The sequence below is a fragment of the Oryctolagus cuniculus genome, chromosome 5 (assembly GCF_051225735.1).
Source record: "Oryctolagus cuniculus isolate XC-2025 breed Fujian yellow rabbit chromosome 5, ASM5122573v1, whole genome shotgun sequence".
Taxonomy (NCBI): Eukaryota; Metazoa; Chordata; class Mammalia; order Lagomorpha; family Leporidae; genus Oryctolagus; species Oryctolagus cuniculus.
In genome coordinates, this window is record NC_142871.1 from 5,001 (window position 1) to 24,235 (window position 19,235).

At 47.1% G+C, this 19,235-nt stretch overlaps 1 protein-coding gene across 6 annotated transcripts in view; it reads left to right on the forward strand.

Annotated features, from left to right (window-relative positions):
- Window positions 1–990: 990 nt before the first annotated feature.
- PDCD2 (programmed cell death 2) overlaps window positions 991–19,235 on the forward strand; it is a 39,039-nt gene continuing 20,794 nt past the window's right edge. Inside the window, exons 1-6 of one of the 6 annotated variants that reach the window (XM_002723496.6) lie at window positions 991–1,317; window positions 2,234–2,476; window positions 3,282–3,413; window positions 7,031–7,134; window positions 8,698–8,811; window positions 10,722–11,304. In XM_002723496.6, coding sequence (XP_002723542.4) covers window positions 1,035–1,317; window positions 2,234–2,476; window positions 3,282–3,413; window positions 7,031–7,134; window positions 8,698–8,811; window positions 10,722–10,880 — 1,035 coding nt within the window. In that variant the 5' untranslated portion in view covers window positions 991–1,034 and the 3' untranslated portion in view covers window positions 10,881–11,304. Of the gene's footprint in view, window positions 1,318–2,233; window positions 2,477–3,281; window positions 3,414–7,030; window positions 7,135–8,697; window positions 8,812–10,721; window positions 11,305–19,235 lie in introns of those variants that run through there. The other 5 variants (XM_089332435.1, XM_017339582.4, XM_051828538.3 and 2 more) reach the window with 5 other exon arrangements.

The following is a 19,235-nucleotide window of genomic DNA, read 5'->3' on the forward strand; positions in this document are numbered from 1 at the left end:
CAGGCTAATTCTGAAGTATCAGAAAATGAAGAGCTTTTAAAAAGAATTGCATCAAAGGAAGGGGTCAACGGGACGAGGCCTCAGCAACCACAGTGGGGTGACCTGGACGGTAAAGCAGTGTAGCGATGAACAACCGCCGAAGTTAGCAACTGCTCGCGTGTCCACACTCGCAAATAAATGGATGAGCAAATTAAGCTGAACAGAAAGCGTCTACGCGGAATCTCAAGTAACCAGCAGACACCCAGGCGTGGGGTGCACTCCGTAACTGTGGGCTCCGCGGGCTGCTCGCCCCCGTAAGACACAGCAGCGCGGCTGGGGGCGGGGCGGCCGCCCGCGGCGGGACACCGGAAACCCTGCCTCAGCCAGGCGCTCCGCTCACCCGCGATCTGGTTCCCCACGAACCCCACACGCCCTAAGGAGCAACACAAGCCAGGGTGGGGAACCGCGTCTGCGTTCCAGGGCACGGATTTAGTTCAGGAAGCGGGCGAGCGTCGTTCCTCGGAGGGGAGGGGGCACAGACCTCGCCGGGCGCATCGCGGGCCCGGCCCCACAAGCCGGCGTGGCGCAGAGACAAACGCTGCCCAGCGCAGCTCGCGCGGGGCGCGGGCGCGGGCCTCCGGGCGCCGCACACCAGGCCGCGGCCGGTACACGCCACCCTGGCACACACCTCCTGTCACGCGGCGCCCCGCACGGGCGGGCTGAGGAGAAACAGCCTCGCGCTGCAGAGACGACTTCCTGTCACGGCTGCGTCTCCACAGCGGGTCACTGCGACGGATTATTTGCCCCCAAAGAACCGCTGTCTCCCTGTTTCCACGCGTACCTTTCGCAGACACGCGCCACCGAGAAACACGCTGAACTACTCCCGCCCCCGGCCTCACGGGACGGAAATAGGGAAGTGTGGCGCGGGTCCCGCCCCCTGCCCCATCGTCCAATCGCTTCTGAGCGGCAGTGCTCCCGCCTCCCGCCTTCCGGTCGCGTGCTCGACTTCCTCTTCCGGCGCGGTGGGCGGTGCTCCGTGGCGTGGCGGGGCCGTCATGGCTGCTCTGCAAAGTGCGCCGGTGGAGCTGGGCTTCGCCGAGGAGGCGCCCGCGTGGCGGCTGCGCAGCGAGCAGTTCCCCAGCAAGGTGGGCGGGCGGCCGGCGTGGCTGGGCGCGGCGGGGCTGCCGGGGCCCGGGGCCCTGGCCTGCGGGCTCTGCGGCCGGCCGCTGGCCTTCCTGCTGCAGGTGTACGCGCCGCTGACCGGCCGCGCCGACGCTTTCCACCGCAGCCTCTTCCTCTTCTGCTGCCGCGAGCCGCCGTGCTGCGCCGGCCTGCGAGGTGCGCCCGGACCCTGGGAGCGCCTTCCCCCGGCCGGGCGGCCTCCCCGTCCGCGGCTTTTGGGTGGTACGGGAGGAGGCGGGTCCCCGTGGCTCTTTACCGTTCGCAGCCTGACTTGAAAGTCACAGAGAGAGGAGAGGCAGAGAGAGAGATAAGTCCTCCATCCGCTGTTTCTCTCCCCAAATGGCCGCAAGGGCCGGAGCTGTGCTGATCCTAAGCCAGGAGCCGAGAGCTTCTTTCGGGTCTCCCCACGCAGGTGCAGGGGTCCAAGGACTTGGGCCATCTTCTGCTGCTTTCCCAGGCCACAGCAGAGAGCTGGATCGGAAGTGGAGCAGCCAGGTCTTGAACCAGCACCCACATGGGATGCCAGCACCGCAGGCTGCGGCTTTACCCCCTACACTAAGGCCAACCTTGGTTAACTGTAGCCGGCTCCAAAAGTACAGTCAGTTGCTCCTGCCAGGCAAAATTCAGCCTCTATATGTTTATATTCATTCCAAAGCAGAGAGGGAGATTGAGGTCTTCATACGCTGGTTCACTCGCCAAATGGTCATAACAGCTGGGGTGCTCAGCCTAACCAGGATGGGTCCCCACGCGGGTGGCAGGGACCCAAGCACTTGCGCCAACACCTGCCTCAGGTGCCTTAGCAGGGAGTTGAGCTGGCGTTGCACCAGGGTTCCAGCTCACCCTTTGATTACGGATGTGGGTGACTGACTGTCAGACCCGTGCCGCCTAGCTTCTGGATATTAAAAGCTTACTTATTTTTCCCCCCTCTCCTAGAAAATAAGCTTCCTGAAAGAAAAAAAGCTTAGCTTTCTCTCTTTTTAAAATGAGAGCCTCAGTCTCATGTGAAATAAAAGCTGGAATATTAGAATCTTGTCCTGCTGAAAATATTTATAAGGTTTCTCTTCATTCTTAGTTTTCAGGAATCAGTTACCGAGGAGAAATGACTTTTACTCATACGATCCCCCTCCTGAGAATCCTCCCCCAGGGACAGGCGATTCTGTGTGTCTCCAGCTGAAGTCGGGTGCCCACCTCTGCAGAGTGTGTGGGTGTTCAGGCCCCAAGGCCTGCTCCCGATGCCACAAGGCCCATTACTGCAGCAGGGAGCATCAGGCGCTGGACTGGAAGATGGGACATAAGCAGGCTTGTGCACAGCCAGGTGAGTCCTCACTCTCCCTGAGTCTCAGCTCAGTTTCATGGCTCCTGTCAACCCAGATATTTCATTTTCAGGATAATTTTTAAAGTAGAATTATAAAAGATACATTGCTTTTTGGAATTGGTACCATGAGAACAGCTTTTATGGGAGAGGCTCTGAGTCACTCAGTTGTGTCATCAGGCATTTAACTTGCGACCCATCCTCTGAAATTAATGTAGTAGGGAAAACTGTTACAATAGGGAATGGGATGTAGTTAGTGCAGCACGTACCATTTTCATCCCTGATGGACCATGTATGCAATGGTGGTCCCATAAGGTTGAAAAAAGCTGAAAAGTTACTGTTGCTTAGCAACTGGCTGCCCACATGTCATGCTGCAGTATGTTACTGCCAGGTTTGTGGTGATGCAGGTGTGAGTAAGCCTGCACTGTCAGTCATATGAAGTACAGTGTAATTAAATACAGCATATGACACTTGAAAATGACAACTGTGCTCATGGTTTTTAATGTACTGCACTAGCTGTTCTTCACTATTTTAGAGTGTACTCCCTCAACACTTAAAAAAGTTTACCATAAAACAGCATGTGTGTTAGGCTGTCCACAGCCTCACACTTCTCTGGAGTGCACAACAGGTTACGCTGAGTGACAATGTTGTTTCAGTGAGTATATGCTGTGTTGTGTGCACAGTGAAATAATGACAGTTTCCAGAAAATGTCCTGTCATGAGCAACACATGACTGTGCTTTAGAAGTAGGAAATCATTAGACCATCAAAGTAAATGAATTCTAATGATGCTCATAACTTCTGTTTTAGATCAGTTGGACCATATAGTTCCAGACCACAAATTCCTTTTTCCGGAATTTGAAATTGTCGTAGAAACAGAAGATGGGATAACGCCTGCAGTTGTGGGAAAGGAAGATGACTCTGAGGTTGTAGAGAGCTTGGGTAAGAATTTCAGAACTGCAGTCACTGAGGGATTAAGCAGAGCTTGAAGGGGTTCCGTATGTCAAGAAAAGAGTGAGAAGAAAAGATTTTCCCTTTGGAGGCTGTCGCCTGTAATCTTTAGTGTTGCTGAAAGTGAATGCCCCCTCCCATACCTCTCTTCCTGGCATGTGTCAGGTAGGTTCTACTCCCTGTTAGGACAGAGCATAGGATTCCAGAAATGTGAATTCCTCTCAGCACCTCTTCTGTTCCTCAGGTGGAAGCAGTAAGGGTAACCTAGCACAGCATCATTCTGTTTTAGGGACACTACTTTGTCAATATCTAAAGTTCATACTCCAGGTAAGTGCCTGTGCTGACCAAATACCTAAGAGACTTGATGGTAGTTAGATCATAGCCAGCACCTGTTCTGTACATGAGCACATTAAAATCCTGACAGTTGGGCAGACATTCAGCCTACTGCGTAAGAAACCCATGTCTCAAATTGGAGTGCCTGGGTTTGATTCCCAGCTGTGGCTCCTTACTCCAGCTTCCTATCAGTGTGGACCTTGGGAGGCAGCAGTGATGGCTCAAGTAACTGGGTTCCTGCAATGCACATGGGAGACCTGGATTGTGCTTCAGCTCCTGGTACCATTGTGGGCATTTGGGGGAGTGCTTCAGAAATGGGAGTTCAGTCTCTCTTTAAAAAAAAAAAAAAAAAGGATCCTAGAGCCAGCGATGTGGCATAGTGGGCTAAGCCTCCACCGGCAGTGCTGGCATGCTATTTAGGCACTGGGTTATGTCCTGGCTGCTCCTCTCCCAATCCAGCTCTCTGCTAATGGCCTAGGAAAGCAGTGGAAGATGGCCCAAGTGCTTGGGGCTGCACCTGCATGGGAGACCTGGAAATCCCGGCTTTGCATGGGCTCGGCTCTGGTTGTTGCAGCCATTTGGGGAGTGAACCAGCAGATGGAAGACCTCTTTCTCTGCAATAAATAAATAAATCTTTAAAATTAAAAAAATGAACAATCCTGACAGCAGCCCAATACCATAGAAACTCTGCCCTATTTTACAGATGCGAAAGTAGAGATCTGAGCATAATGTGCTTTGATCACAAAACTTGACCCTAGGTCTTGGTGACTTTAAAACCTTTGTGTGTGTGTTTTTTTTTTTTTTTTTTTTTTTTTTTGGTCAACATTTTCCTAAAAAGATTTATTTGAAAGGCACAGTGATAGAATAATCTTCCATCTGCTGGTTTACTCCCCCAACAGCCACAAAAACAATCAGGACTGGGCCAGGCCAAAGTCCGGAGCCAGGAACTCCATCCACATCTCCCACATGGGTGGCAGGGAGTGCGAGTCCTTGAGCCGTCATCTGCGTCCCAGGCGCATTAGCGGAGTGGTAGAAGGAAGTAGGGCAGCCAGGACTGGAGGTAGCCCTTGAGTGCGAGGTGTGCACAGCACAAGCAGCATCTTAACCAACTGCTCCACAACACCTGCTCCAAACTTTTGCTTTTAACAACCATTAATTTAGAAGAATTTCAACTTCTGGTTTAAACGTTCCAAAAGCATCTGCATTTGAGTCTCAGTTGGCGATCAGCCTTGGGTTTGATAACAGATTCGGTGGGAAGCAGCAGTGCCTGGCTAGGCAGGTGCTCACAGTCTCGGAGAGAAGGCCCAGAGAGTGTTTAGGGAAGTTAAACCGCACACCGCATGACAACTAACAGAGCATAGGTGCCATGGGGACGCCTGTGAGGTCACTTCCTGCACGGGCCACTTGTGTTTTGTATGTGTACATTGATACTCACGTTTTCAGAAAGGATACATCCTGAAAATGCTTAGATTCAGGAGAGCGGGAGCAGTAGGGAGTTGAGGGGAATGAGTATAGAGGCTGGACTTTGAATGCGACTGTGGGATGTCAATACAAAGTGAAACTAAGTTTTAAAAAGCAGTCCCTGCTAATCAAAAATAAATGAAACCATACCATTGGTCACAGCCACACAAAGAAGTATTCTATATGACTTCACGTTAATCCGAAAGAACCTTCCTAATGAAATGTACTCCAGGAGTGAAAACTCAATATATCAGTGTTTTCAGTAAGCATATTGCTGGTAGTGTTGCTATAGATATTTTGAGATGGTTGTCTGTGTATTGGCAGTATGTAAGATTACATAAAAACCTTATTGGTCTGAATTTGTATTGTATCAGACATTTGATCCATTTGTAAAGGCTCAGGAAGTACAAGTGATTCATAATGGTGGGTGTTCTTGGTGTTTGTTTCTTGAAAGGAAACTCCAAGATCTTTGGAGATTTGATTACAAAAAGGACATAAGGATTGTTCACTGGGGTCAGGTCAGGACTCTGACATGTGGTGGGGCTTCTTTGACAAGGGATAGACAGCCTGAGCCCCACACGCTGACTACAGTGATTGGAACACATCTGATGTGATGATCCCAGGGATGGGTTCAGAATGATCCTTTTTTAAAAATTCAGTTATCAACCTTGTAGAATACTAAACAACAAGCTCTTGATTTTGAAAATTAGGAAACAAAGGGAAAGAGCTTGCTCTTGGGGCACATAACTGTCAGTCACTAAGGAAGTGATGCCTGGGGTTTCATTCAGAGAAACTGAGTTATGGGATGGACTGTTGAAGAGACATGAGACTTGAAATGATGGTGGTTCATTATGGTATTTCTACCTTTGTTTTAGAAAAAAATTTGAAAGGTAAAGTGACAGGAAAAACAGAGAGTTCCTCTGTCTGCTGGGTCACTCCCCAACAGCTGAGGCTGGACCAAGCCGAAGCCAGTAGCCACAGCTCCATCTGGGTCTCCCATGTGGATGGCAGGGAGTACTTGGGCCAAGTACTTGAGCCATCTTCTGCCTCCCAGGTGTGTAGGCAGGAAGCCAAATCAGAAACTGAGTAACCAGCATTATGATACGAGATGTGGGCCTCCCAAACGGGAGCTAACCTGCTGTGTCACAATGCCTATCCCAGTATTCCTACTTTGGTATTTAAAATCTCCAAAAAGGAAATGAAAACTGCTTTCTGGAGGTAGCTGTGTCCTGGCTGAGAGCTGAATTTGAGTTCCCAGTGACAGGCAGGCAGGAGGCAAGTGCCCTCAAGGGGGTGACGGTGAAACTGGGCTTATAGATGAGCTGGAGCGTGAATCTGCAGGTCTCCATCAGACCTGACTGCCAGTGAGCACCATCAATATCTTCCATTTTCTGACTCAGAGAATATCAAGAGTACACTTTGATACGCCTTCCAAAGAATAAAGGATACATTGACAAATACCAGCCTGTGGGGACAGCAGTGATTCAGGGTGGCAGGAATTCCAGGAATGAGTGTGGAAAAGGAAATGGGCATTCAATGACTAAGTACAGAAGATGGGAAAAGAAATGTGAAAGACATTTGAATACTTGCAGCTGGAGAGCAAATGGCTACAGATGGCAGTGAAAAGAAGGGTTCACATTTGCTGGGCGCCCTGTGATGTGACACCTTGACTTAGGTGTGTGATTGGGATGAAACCTGCATAGGAAATAATGTTGCGTTGTGTACCTCGAAGTGAGAACCAGAGAAAGCTGACTGTAACCAGGATCCCTCAGCAGGTGTGTTCCTGTTCTTAACTGTTGGCATTGATTTTTCAGGAGAAGCACTTGAGGAAGAACTAGATTCCATGGCAAAGCATGAATCCCAGGAGGATAAAATTTTCCAGAAGTTTAAAACTCAGATATCTGGCGAACCAGAACAGGTAAAACAAGCCGTCCCTCCTAGTGTGTTCTTTACAGGCATCGACTTAAGAATGCAACCCCTAAGAAGTGACAGGTCTTTTCCTCAGGGGCCTTTATCAAAGCAAGCTTTTTTTTTTTTTTAAATCTTATTATAGGAATCGTTTACACAGATGGGCCACACCAAAAGGTGTTTTGCAGTTTGGATCCACTTACTGTATATTGGAGATGCTATTTATCATTTTCTAAAAGAAAGGATTCGTTTTCTAAAGGAAGCACTGGGGAGGGGAGATAAATGAGATGTTGCACAAGAGTTAGGCATCACAGGGGGAGGAGGAGATTATTTTTGACAATTTTCACTGGCTTACAGAACAACATAACATATTAAAACATTATTCCCGTTAACTTCCCTCATTGTCAACATAGATCACTAAAGATAATTAAATTCCTTTAAACCAGTCACTGAGTCAAATAAGTATCCAAGTTTTATTTTTTGTACTTATTTTTCCTTTTTTAATATTTATTTATTTGAAAGGCAGAGTGACAGGGGAGAGAGGGAAAGATAAAGTTCTTTGATTAACTGGTTCACTTCCCAATTGGCCACAGTGGCCAAGTCTGGGCCAGACTGAAGAGCCTGGAACTCCATCTGGGTCTCCCACCTGGGTGGCAGGGACCCAAGCCCCTGGACCATCTGCTGCTGCTTTCCTAGGGCATTTGCAGGGAGCTGGATTGGAAAGAGGGGCAACCGGGACCAAACTGCTGGTGTTCCAGTGTGGGATTGTGGGATGCCAGTGTTGAAAGCAGTGGCTTAACCTGCACTGGTTAAGTGACTGGCACATTTGTCACTTTTTTTTTTTTTTTTTTTTCTGACAGAGTTAGACAGTGAGAGAGAGACACACAGAGAAAGGTCTTCGTTTTTCTGTTGGTTCACCCCCCAGATGGCCGCTGTGGCCAGCGCGCTGTGCGGATCCAAAGCCAGGAGCCCGGCGCCTCCTCCTGGTCTCCCATGCGGGTGCAGGGCCCAAGCACTTGGGCCATCCTCCACTGCCTTCCCGGGCCACAACAGAGAGCTGGACTGGAAGAGGAGCAACCGGGACAGAATCCAGCACCCCAACAGGGACTAGAACCCAGGGTGCCGGCGCCGCAGGCAGAGGATTAGCCAAGTGAGCCGCGGCACCAGCCACATTTATCACTTTGTACAAGCTGAAGGCTCCCTCTGTGTGTAGGCAGGTGAGCATGCACTGGGCAGCATCCTGCACATGGAGCCTAGTAAAAGGAATCCGAGGAGTAGGCCCTGCACAACAGATCCGTGGGGTTCAGATTCTGCTGTGTCAGGGAGTAGAACCATCAACTGGGTCAAGTAACATTGTGGTATCCTCTTAAGTCACCTAAGCTAATTGTTTTGAGGAAATGGAGCAGGCTTCAGTGGTGCTCACTGACATAACCAGGTCTGATGGAGGAATTAAAATGCCTTTGGATCAGAGCTCCATCAATTGTAACCAGGCAGTTTGTCTAAATGATCTGCAGATGGTATTGCCAGTGGACATGGCGGGTGAGGTGCTGATAACGTCCTTATTGGTTTTTAGATTCTCAGGTATGGCAGAGGTATTACCCCCATCTGGATTTCTGGTGAAAAGATCCCTCAAGAAAAGGATATTCCAGATTGTCCCTGTGGTGCCAAGAGAATACTTGAATTCCAGGTATGATGGTAAATAACAGTGTCCCATCAGCCTTAGGTGAGTGTGGGATGCAGAAGATGCCCTTTAAGAAAAATCGTCCTGCCCCACCCTGGCCTACTCCTTAAAGAGAACTGCCTCTTGTTTTGGTATTTGTGTTTGTCAATTTATTATTACCTGTTAGCTGACTTCTATAATAACCCTCTAGGCAACCCTCCTGGTGTGAATCTGTCATTATTTTAATGCCTCTGCTGTTACTTTAGCAGTTTTAAATAACACCATCTTTTCTTGTTCCATTAATTAAGGTCTTTGACTCCATACTTTGTAAGAGGAGTATTTTAGAACCCATACTGTTTAATTTTGGGTAGAAGCAGTAAATGTTTTTTTCCAGAGGTATTGTTAGTATCAGAATCTACTACACAGACTGAAAGTGCTCTTGAAATCCCAGGCCTTACAAAGTTATAGTTATATATAACATTTGATTTCTTAGATGGAAAAGTGATTATGAAGACCATATCCAAAATCCGCTTAGTTCTTCGTGGGAAAAATCTTTGTTTTTTTTTTTTTTTTTGAGATTCATTTATTTGGGCCGGTGCTGTAGCTTAGCAGCTGAAGTCGCCGCCTGCAGTGCCAGCATCCAGTTTGGGTGCCAGTTCGAGTCCTGGCTGCTCCATTTCTGATCCAGCTCTCTGCTATGGCCTGGGAAAGCAGTGGAAGATGGCCAAGCCCTTGGGCCCCTGCACCCACCTGGGAAGACTCAGGAAGCTCCTGGCTTCAGATTGGCATAGCTCTGGCCATTGTGGCCAACTGGGGAGTGAACCAGCAGATGGAAGACCTCTCTCTCTGCCTCTCCTTCTCTCTCTGTGTAACTCTTTCAAAGTAAATAAATAAATCTTTTTTATTTGAAAGGCAGAGTTACAGAGAGGCAGAGAGAGGACTTCCATCTTCTGGTTCACTCCCCAAATGGCCACGACAGCCAGAGCTACGGCCGATCCGAAGCCAGCAGCCAGGAGCTTCTTCCAGGTCTCCCACATGGGTGCAGGGACCCAAGGACTTGGGCCATCTTCTCTTGATATCCCAGGCCATAGCAGAGAGCTGGATGAGAAGTGGAGCAGCTGGGACTCGAACCAGCACCCATATGGGATGCCAGCAATGCAGGTGGCAGCTTTACCTGCCACACCACAGTGCCAGCCCCATGTGAAAATCTTTTTTTTTTTTTTTTTTTTTGACAGGCAGAGTTAGACAGTGAGAGAGAGACATACAGAGAGAAAGGTCTTCCTTTTCCGTTGGTTCACCCCCCAAATGGCCGCTGTGGCCGGCACACTGCACTGATCTGAAGCCAGGGGCCAGGTGCTTCCTCCTGGTCTTCCATGCAGGTGCAGGGCCCAAGCACTTGGGCCATCCTCCACTGCCTTCCCGGGCCACAACAGAGAGCTGGACTGGAAGAGGAGAAACTGGAACAGAATCCGGTGCCCCAACCAGGACTAGAACCTGGGGTGCTGGCGCCACAGGTGGAGGATTAGCCTAGTGAGCCACGGTGCCAGCCATGGGAAAATCTTAAAGCCAAGTTGAGGTGGTAAGATTTGCTGTTACTGTGCCCTTTCAGATTAGCTGGGATGCTAAATCCTCTTAGATACAAATACATCAACAGATGTCCTCTTGTTTCATTACTCATAATCAGCGCTTCTTGAGTCATAGTAAGAACATCTATTGCAGTTTTGCTTAAGTAATAGTCATTAATGAACTGTCTCAAATGGAAGGAGACACCAGACAGAAGGCCAAATGAAGTAGACAGGGGGTTTTAAAACAAACAGTATTTTTCCATTGCTAGGTGTGGTAACTGTATAATGTCTATAATCCTTCCTGTTACCATCCTGGCTGGGATGCTCCCTGCCATGAAACACCCTTCTGACTGTGTCACACCCCCTTCCCAGGTCATGCCACAGCTGCTGAACTACCTGAAGGCCGACAGCTTGGGCTGCAGTGTTGACTGGGGCGTCCTGGCCATCTTCACTTGTGCCGAAAGCTGTAGCTTGGGCAGCGGCTATGCAGAGGAATTTGTTTGGAAGCAGGATGTCACAGACACCCCTTAAGGACATCCCAAGCCTCATAAGTGTCACTTGTCTTCTTAGCTTCCAGTTCTAAGGCTCAGCTTTGTTCTAAGGAAAGGATTAAACTAGAAATAGAGGACCCAAGGAGTTGCCTGAGGCATTTAAAATGCCTAAATATCAGTATAACAAAAATGCCCTGTTTTAGGGAATTAAATAAATTTTAGTACATGTACAAGGGAAGATATTACAATCTTCATGATACACACCTATGTGGATACCAAATAAGATACAGATCTAAATTGACACCAAGACACCATTAGAGAGGGCATTGTGAAAAATTATTTACATATGTATATGTGCGCAGACACGTCTAGTCACCAATGAATGGCAGGATGAAGTGAACTGTCTTTACTTGTATGTACATTTATTTCTACGATTAAAACAGGTTATGTCTCTAACAACCAAATTTTCTCAGTCTGAGCATTTTTTTCCCCTAAATTTACAAAGTTAAAGTGGCCTCCAAGATGGTGGAATAGGGAGGGAGCTCACTGCTGTAGTCTAGGAGAAGATTTAAAAAGGTGGAGAGAGTGTCATTTCAAGGAAGAGTTAGGGAGAAAATGGCAGAGGAAACTCTACACAAATTAGACACGGGGGACCTATGTGGAGGGTGTGGATGCCCACAACTCAGGACACCAGCAGACAAGAGCTTCCACTACTGCATTGGAGAGTAAGGTGAGACCAGCATCCCTAGCCACTGGTGATAAAGCTGCAGGAAAAGCATAGAGGGAACCTAGGTTGGAGCCCCATGGGGAATAGTGTACCTGACAAACTAGAGGAGAAAAAAGAGGGGTACATTTCTCCCCCGATCACCTTGCAACAGCATCCTGTAAAAAGTGGATAGAACAGACACCATTTTGGACATACGTGATCGCTGAGCCAGCTCATGTCCCTGCCCAGCAACCAGCCAAGTCGAGACTCCTGACTGGTGGGGAGAACTAACGGTTTGAGTGCTCATGACTGGGAGGCTTGTGTGCCAGGAATGTAAAAAACAGACTGTGTGTGAGGGCTCATGGTGTGGCTGGGACTTTGGGCAGTCACTGTTGTAGACTCCATAAGCTCAGGGGTCCCTGGTCACTTGGTGAGAGACATTGCTGGGAAATCTGAGCTCACACTTAGGACTGCACAGATCTTTTGTGTGGTTTTTGGGGCAGAGTGGACAAATATTATACCCACTGGGGCTAGTGCTCAGGCACTGGTCACCTTTGAGGAGGAATTCAGTTGATTAAAATAAACCTCACCTCTTATTTAAAAAAAAAAAAAAAAAATTTTACCACTCCAAACCTGGGTGTATCACCTCAGACACACCCTTCACCCTGGAGAACTAAACAGCTCCCTGGCCACACCCAGCACATGCTTCTAGATATTCATTGAAAGCTGACACTCCACTAATCTACAGATGCATTGTACAAAGATGAAAGCCACCATGGCGGAAAAAAACAAGAAACCAGAGTGTCTCCACAAATGCTGAATAACAAATGCAACAATTAAAGAAACACAAATAAAGAAAACAATGTGATGCCCCCAGAAGAACACAACACTTCAATACTAGCTTGTGAAGATGATGAGATTGAGGAAATACAAGAAATGGAATTCAAAAAATTGATTATAAGATTACATAATGGTAATTGCTTCTTGGCCTTTTGGCTAAGATCAAGTGTAGTAAGATTACATAGAGGTAATCAGAAGCAAATGCATGAACTACTGAAATCTGTACATGACATGAAAGAAAATTTCTCTCATGAAGTTGAGATCTTACAGAGAAATCAAAATGAAATGAAGAATTCAATAGAACAAATGAAAAATGCAGTGGAAAACCTTAACAACAGAATTGGTGAGATAGAAAAAAGAATATCCTACTTAGAAGACAAAGCACAGGAAACTATGCAATCAGCAAAAAACAAGGTGAGGAAATTAGAAAACTAAAAAACACTGTTGGTAATCTGTAGGGTACTATCAAATACCCCTACATACAGGTTCTAGGGGTTCCTGAAGGTGTGAAAAGAGAGAAAGGATTAGGAGGTAATTTTAGAGAAATAATTACAGGAAACATCCCTAATTTGGAGAAAGAAAGAGACATCCAAGTACAGGAAGCACATAGAACCCCTAATAGACATTTACCAGAAAAGATCTTCACCACGACATTAAAACACTTCACCACAGGGGCCGGCGCTGTGGTGTAGCAGGTAAAGCCACCACCTGCAGTGCTGGCATCCCACATGGGCACCACTTAGAGACCTGGCTGCTCCACTTCCAATCCAGCTCTCTGCTATGGCCTGTGAAAGCAGTAGAAGATGGTCCAAGTGCTTGGGCCCCTGCATCCATGTGGGAGACCAGGAAGAAGCTCCTAGCATCTGGCTTTGGGTTGGCACAGCTCTGGCTGGTGCAGCCAATTGGGGAGCGGATGGAAGACTGACACTCTCTCTCTCTGCCTCTGCCTCTGCCTCTGCCTCTGCCTCTCCTTCTCTCTCTGTATAACTCTGACTTTCAAATAAATAAATCTTTTAAAAAAAAAAAAAAAACTTCACCACAATAAACCCTAAGATTCTAAAATGTGCACGAGAGAAATGCCAGATCACTTTCAGAGGATCTCCAATTACAGCAAACTTCTCATCAGAAACCCTATAGGCTAGGAGATTGGTGAGATATATCCCAAATCTTAAGAGAAAAAAACTGTCAACCTAGAATACTATTCCTGTAAAGCTCTCATTTATGAATGAAGGTGAAATAAAGACCCTCCATAACAAACAGAAATTGAATGTTACCACCTGTCTAGCCCTGCAAAAACACAAAAACATGGTCATCACTGTGAAAGAAAATAAAGAAGGAAAATCTCCCAGTAAAAGTGCAAAAGAAATCCAAAGTAAAAATAGGAATATTTATGGAGAAATGGCAGGACAAAGCCGTTACTTATCAATTGTCACCTTGAATATTGTGGGGAGCAACTCGGACTAGACTAAGTTACTGGAATTAAGACTTATTCTATGCATCTGCTCTCCCACAATATGGCGCTGAGAAGGGAGAAACAGCTTCTACACAGCTGCCTCCAGTTCAACCAATAAACTGTAGGACCTACTGCTGATTGGAGGAGAGCAGCGTACTCGGCGTGTGGGTAGCAGAGTTGGGATTGGTGGAAGAGGACTATAAAGGAGGAGAGAGACAACATGCACCAGGAACATCTAAGAGGAACATCTATCTGAAGGAACACCTGTGCAGCCCCCGAGAGAGCCGGCCGGCGGTGTGCCGCTCCCCCGCGGAAGTGGGGAAAGTGGCTAGGGGGAACCGCCCTTCCACGGAGGTGGAAGGGTCGGTAGCCAACCCGGGAAGAACCAATAGCAAACCCGGGGAAGGCCGAGCAGACAAAAGAACAGTGCAGGGTCCTGTGTCGTTCCTCCACGAAGAGGGGGAGCGACATAATGGTGCCGTGACTCGGATAGGAAACTTAGGAGGGAAGAAACGGGAAGAAGTGGAAAATACCGGAGAGAGAGACTAGCAAAGAGCCTAGGGAAAAGCCGGACAGAAAAGGTGCCGGAAGAAGCTATCGAAAGCCTAGGCATAGACTTGGATACGGACTGTGGGAAAGAAGTTAGGATTTAAAGTGAAAGCAAGAAGAAACTTAGACTCAGATACGGACTGCAGGTTGAAAGTGAAAGTGAAACCTATAAGAAACTTAGACTTGGATACGGACTGTGGGGAGAGGCCAGGAGAAATGAGGGAGGAATATTGTTGGAAGAAAACAGGGAAACATACCGGGTAGAGAAAAATGTTAGGGAGGATGAAGCCGCGAGTGCAGGCTGAAGCGGAGACGTCAGCTATCTTGGGATTCTTCAAGTCAGCCCGGGGAGCAAAAGGCGAAAATCTGGAACCAGAGGCAGAGACGTGGGCCGCCAGGTTGGAATCCGTCAGATTAGCCCGGGGAGCAAAGGACGGGAAGCCAAGCTGAAGGGCACAGACGTGAGCTGGGTTGAATTCGCCAGGTTAGCCCGGGGAACTTGGATTGAATACCGGTGGCGGAAACGTGAGCTGTGCTGTGTGACTTGTGGAAGCCGCTGCACGCAGAGAGCGCGCGGGGCACAAGTAGATACGGAACCCGGGGCTAGCGCGAGGCCGTGGTGCGGACGCGAAGGGACGCGGAGACCGCGGAATGCGCGCGCGAAGCCGGGAAGCTGCGCAGATGAGAGAAGCGCGGGCTGAAGCGGCTCAGAGCCGGGAAGCCGCCGAGAAGTAGCCTCGGGGCGGGCGCCGGGAAGCCGCAGGGATAAGAGAAACAGAAATTTAGAAGTAAAATGAGAGAAATAGGAATGCTGGTAGATAGAAGTAAAATAGGAGAAATAGGAATGCCCGGAGGTAGAGAAATAGAGAAAAATAAGGCCTCCCCTCAACATGGCAATGCGAGAACTTGGATTCGGTCTGCCTGATTAGGGAGGTGGTGAGCACCTGCAGGCGGCTAGCAGCTTATGCGCCGCAGGTCACCGAAGACAGGCACGAATTAACATCAATAAGTCTCCCCACAATACGGCAATGAGAAGGCTTGGATTCGGTCTGCCTGATTAGTAAGGCGATAAGCACCAGTAGGCAGCTCAACCAGAGTATGAGCTGCAGGTCACCGAAGATAGGCACGAATCAACACCAATAAGTCTCCCCACAATACGGCAATGAGAAGGCTTGGATTCGGTTTGCCTGATTGATAGGGCTTGTAAGCACCTGCAGGCAGTTCTAGCAGAGCAGAGCATGTGCTGCAGGGCACCGAACACAGGCACGCATCAGCGCCTAAAAACCTCCTCACAACATGGTGAAGAGAGGACCCGGATTCGGTTTGCCTGATTGGTAGGGCTTGTAAGCACCTGTGGGCAACTCCAGCAAGCAGAGCAGAGTGTGTGCCATGGGGCACTGAAGACAGGCGCGTATCAACGCCAAAAAATAAAAAGAAAGGGGGATCTGTGGGGAGCAACTCGGACTAGACTAAGTTACTGGAATTAAGACTTATTCTATGCATCTGCTCTCCCACAATATGGCGCTGAGAAGGGAGAAACAGCTTCTACACAGCTGCCTCCAGTTCAACCAATAAACTGTAGGACCTACTCCTGATTGGAGGAGAGCAGCGTACTCGGCGTGTGGGTAGCAGAGTTGGGATTGGTGGAAGAGGACTATAAAGGAGGAGAGAGACAACATGCACCAGGAACATCTAAGAGGAACATCTATCTGAAGGAACACCTGTGCAGCCCCCGAGAGAGCCGGCCGGCGGTGTGCCGCTCCCCCGCGGAAGTGGGGAAAGTGGCTAGGGGGAACCGCCCTTCCACGGAGGTGGAAGGGTCGGTAGCCAACCCGGGAAGAACCAACAGCAAACCCGGGGAAGGCCCGAGCAGACAAAAGAACAGCGCAGGGTCCTGTGTCGTTCCTCCACGAAGAGGGGGAGCGACAAATATAAATGGCCTCAACTCCCCAGTTAAAAGACAGACTGGCTGGCCGGCACTGCGGCTCACTAGGCTAATCCTCCACCTGTGGCACCGGCACCCTGGGTTCTAGTCCGGTTGGGGTGCTGGATTCTGTCCTGGTTGCTCCTCTTCCAGTCCAGCTCTCTGCTGTGGCCCCAGAAGGCAGTGGAGTGCTTGGGCCCTGCACCTGCATGGGAGACCGGGAGGAAGCACCTGGCTCCTGGCTTCAGATCAGTGCAGCCATAGCAGCCATTTGGGGGGTGAACCAATGGAAGGAAGACCTTTCTCTGTGTGTCTCTCTCTCACTGTCTAACTGCCTGTCAAAACAAACAAACAAAAAACAGACTGGCTGACTGGATTAGCAAACAAAACCCAGAGATTTGCTGCCTGCAAGAAACACATCTTACCAACAAAGATAAATGCAGACTGAAAGTGAAAGGATGGAAAAGATATTCCATGCTAACAGGAACCAAAGAAAAGCTGGTGTAGCTATCCTAATATCAGACAAAATAGACTTTAACACAAAAACTATTAAAAGAGACAAGGACACTTTGTAATGATTAAGGGATCAATTCAACAGGAAGATGTAACTATTATAAATTTATATATACCTAATTACCAGGCACCTGGCTATTAAAAAAAAAAAAAACATTAAAGGATCTAAAGGGAGACATAGACTCCAATACAATAGTAATGGGGATTTCACTACTCTATTTTAGCAATGGGCAGATCAAGCAGACAGAAACAGCAAGGAAACGGCAGAGTTAATCGACACTATAGACCAAATGGACCTAACACACATACAGAACTTTTCATCCTACAGTTGCAGAATACACATTCTGCTCACCAGTGCATGGAACCTTCTCTAGGACTGACAACATGCTAGGCCATAAAGCAAGTCTCAGTAAATTCAAAACAATCAAAATCATACCATGCATCTTCAGGAACAGCAATGCAGTGAAGCTGGAAATCAGCAACTCAGGAATCCCTAGAGCATATGGAAACACATGGAGACTGAACAACATACTCCTGGATGAACAGTGGGTCATAGAAGAAATCAAAAGAGAAATAAAAAAATTTCTGGAAACAAATGAAGATGACAATATAACATATCAAAACTTATGGGATACAGCAAAAACAGTGTTAAGAGGAAAGTTTTTAGCAGTTGCCTACCTCAAGAAATTGGAAAGGCAACAAATAAATGAGCTATCAGTACACCTCAAGGACTTAGAATATCAACAGCAAACCAAACCCAAAACTAGTAGGAGAAAGGAAATAAAATTAGAGAACAAATCAACAAAATTGAATTGAAAAAAAAAATAAAAAGATCAGCAAAATAAAGAGCTGGTTTTATGAAAAAATAAATGAAACTGAAACACCATTGGCTAAACTAATCAAAAAAGGAGCAAGAAGACCCAAATAAGTAAAATTAGAGCTTAAAAAGGAAATGTAACAATAGACACTGCAGAAATAAAGAGAATCATCAGAAACTACTACAAAGAGCTGTATGCCAACAAACTGGGAAACTTAGAAGAATGGATAGATTCCTGGACACATATAACCTACCTAAATTGAGCCATGATGACATAAAAAACCTAAACAGACCCATTACCAAGATGGAAATTGAATCAGTAATAAAGATCCTGCCAACAAAGAAAAGCCCAGGGCCCTGTGGCTTCATTGCTGAATTCCACCAGACATTTAAAAAACTGGTACAAAAACAGATGGCTAGACCAATGGAACAGAATAGAAATGCCAGAAATCAATAGAGGCATCTAAAACCAACATCTATTTGACCAAGGAACTAAAAAAAATTCCTGGAGCAAGGAAAATCTATTCAACAAATGGTGCTGGGAAAACTGGATTTCCACATGTGGAAGTATGAAGCGGGATCCCTACCTTACACCTTACATGAAAATCCATTCAAAGTGGATTAAGGACCTAAATCTATGACCTGATACCATCAAATTATTAGAGAACACTGATGAAACCCTGAAAGACATTGGCATAGGCAAACAGTTCTTGGAAAAGACCCCAGAGGCACAGGCAATCAAAGCCAAAATTGACAAATAGGATTACATCACATTGAGAAACTTCTGCACTGCAAAAGAAACATCCAGGAAAGTGAAGAGGCAACTGACAGAATGGGAGAAATTATATGCGAACTGTGCAATTTATAAAGGATTAATAACCACGATATATAAAGAGATCAAGAAATTCAACAACAACAAAACAACTGAGTTAAGAAATGGGCAAAGGATCTAAATAGGTATTTTCAAAAGGAAATCCAAATGGCTAACAGACACATGAGAAAATGCTCAGCATCACTAGCCATCAGGGAGATGCAAATCAAAAGCACAATGAGGGAGGTCTCACCTCACCCTGTCAGAATGGCTTTCATACAGAAATCAGCAAACAACAAATGCTGGCAAGGATGTGGGGGAAAAAGGTACCCTAATCCACTGTTGGTGGGAATGTAAACTGATAAAGTGACTATGGAAGACAGTATGAAGATACCTCAGAAATTTGACTATAGTCCTACCATATAACCCAGCCATCCCACTCCTGAGAATTTACCCAAGAGAAGTGAAATCAGTATATAAAAAGTTATCTGTACCCCCATGTTTATTGCAGCTCAATTCACAATAGCTAAGACATGGAATCAACCTAAATGCCCATCAGCTGAAGACTGGATAAATAAATTATATGGGATATGTACACTATGGAATACTACACAGCGGTAAAAAATGAAATCCAATTATTGCAACAAAATGGATGAATCTGGAAAATATAATACTTAGTGAAATAAGCCAGTCTCAAAGGGACAGATGCCATATGATCTCCCTGATCTGTGAGAGCTAATAGAGCACCTAAAATGAAACCTGCAGAAATGAAATTGATGCTT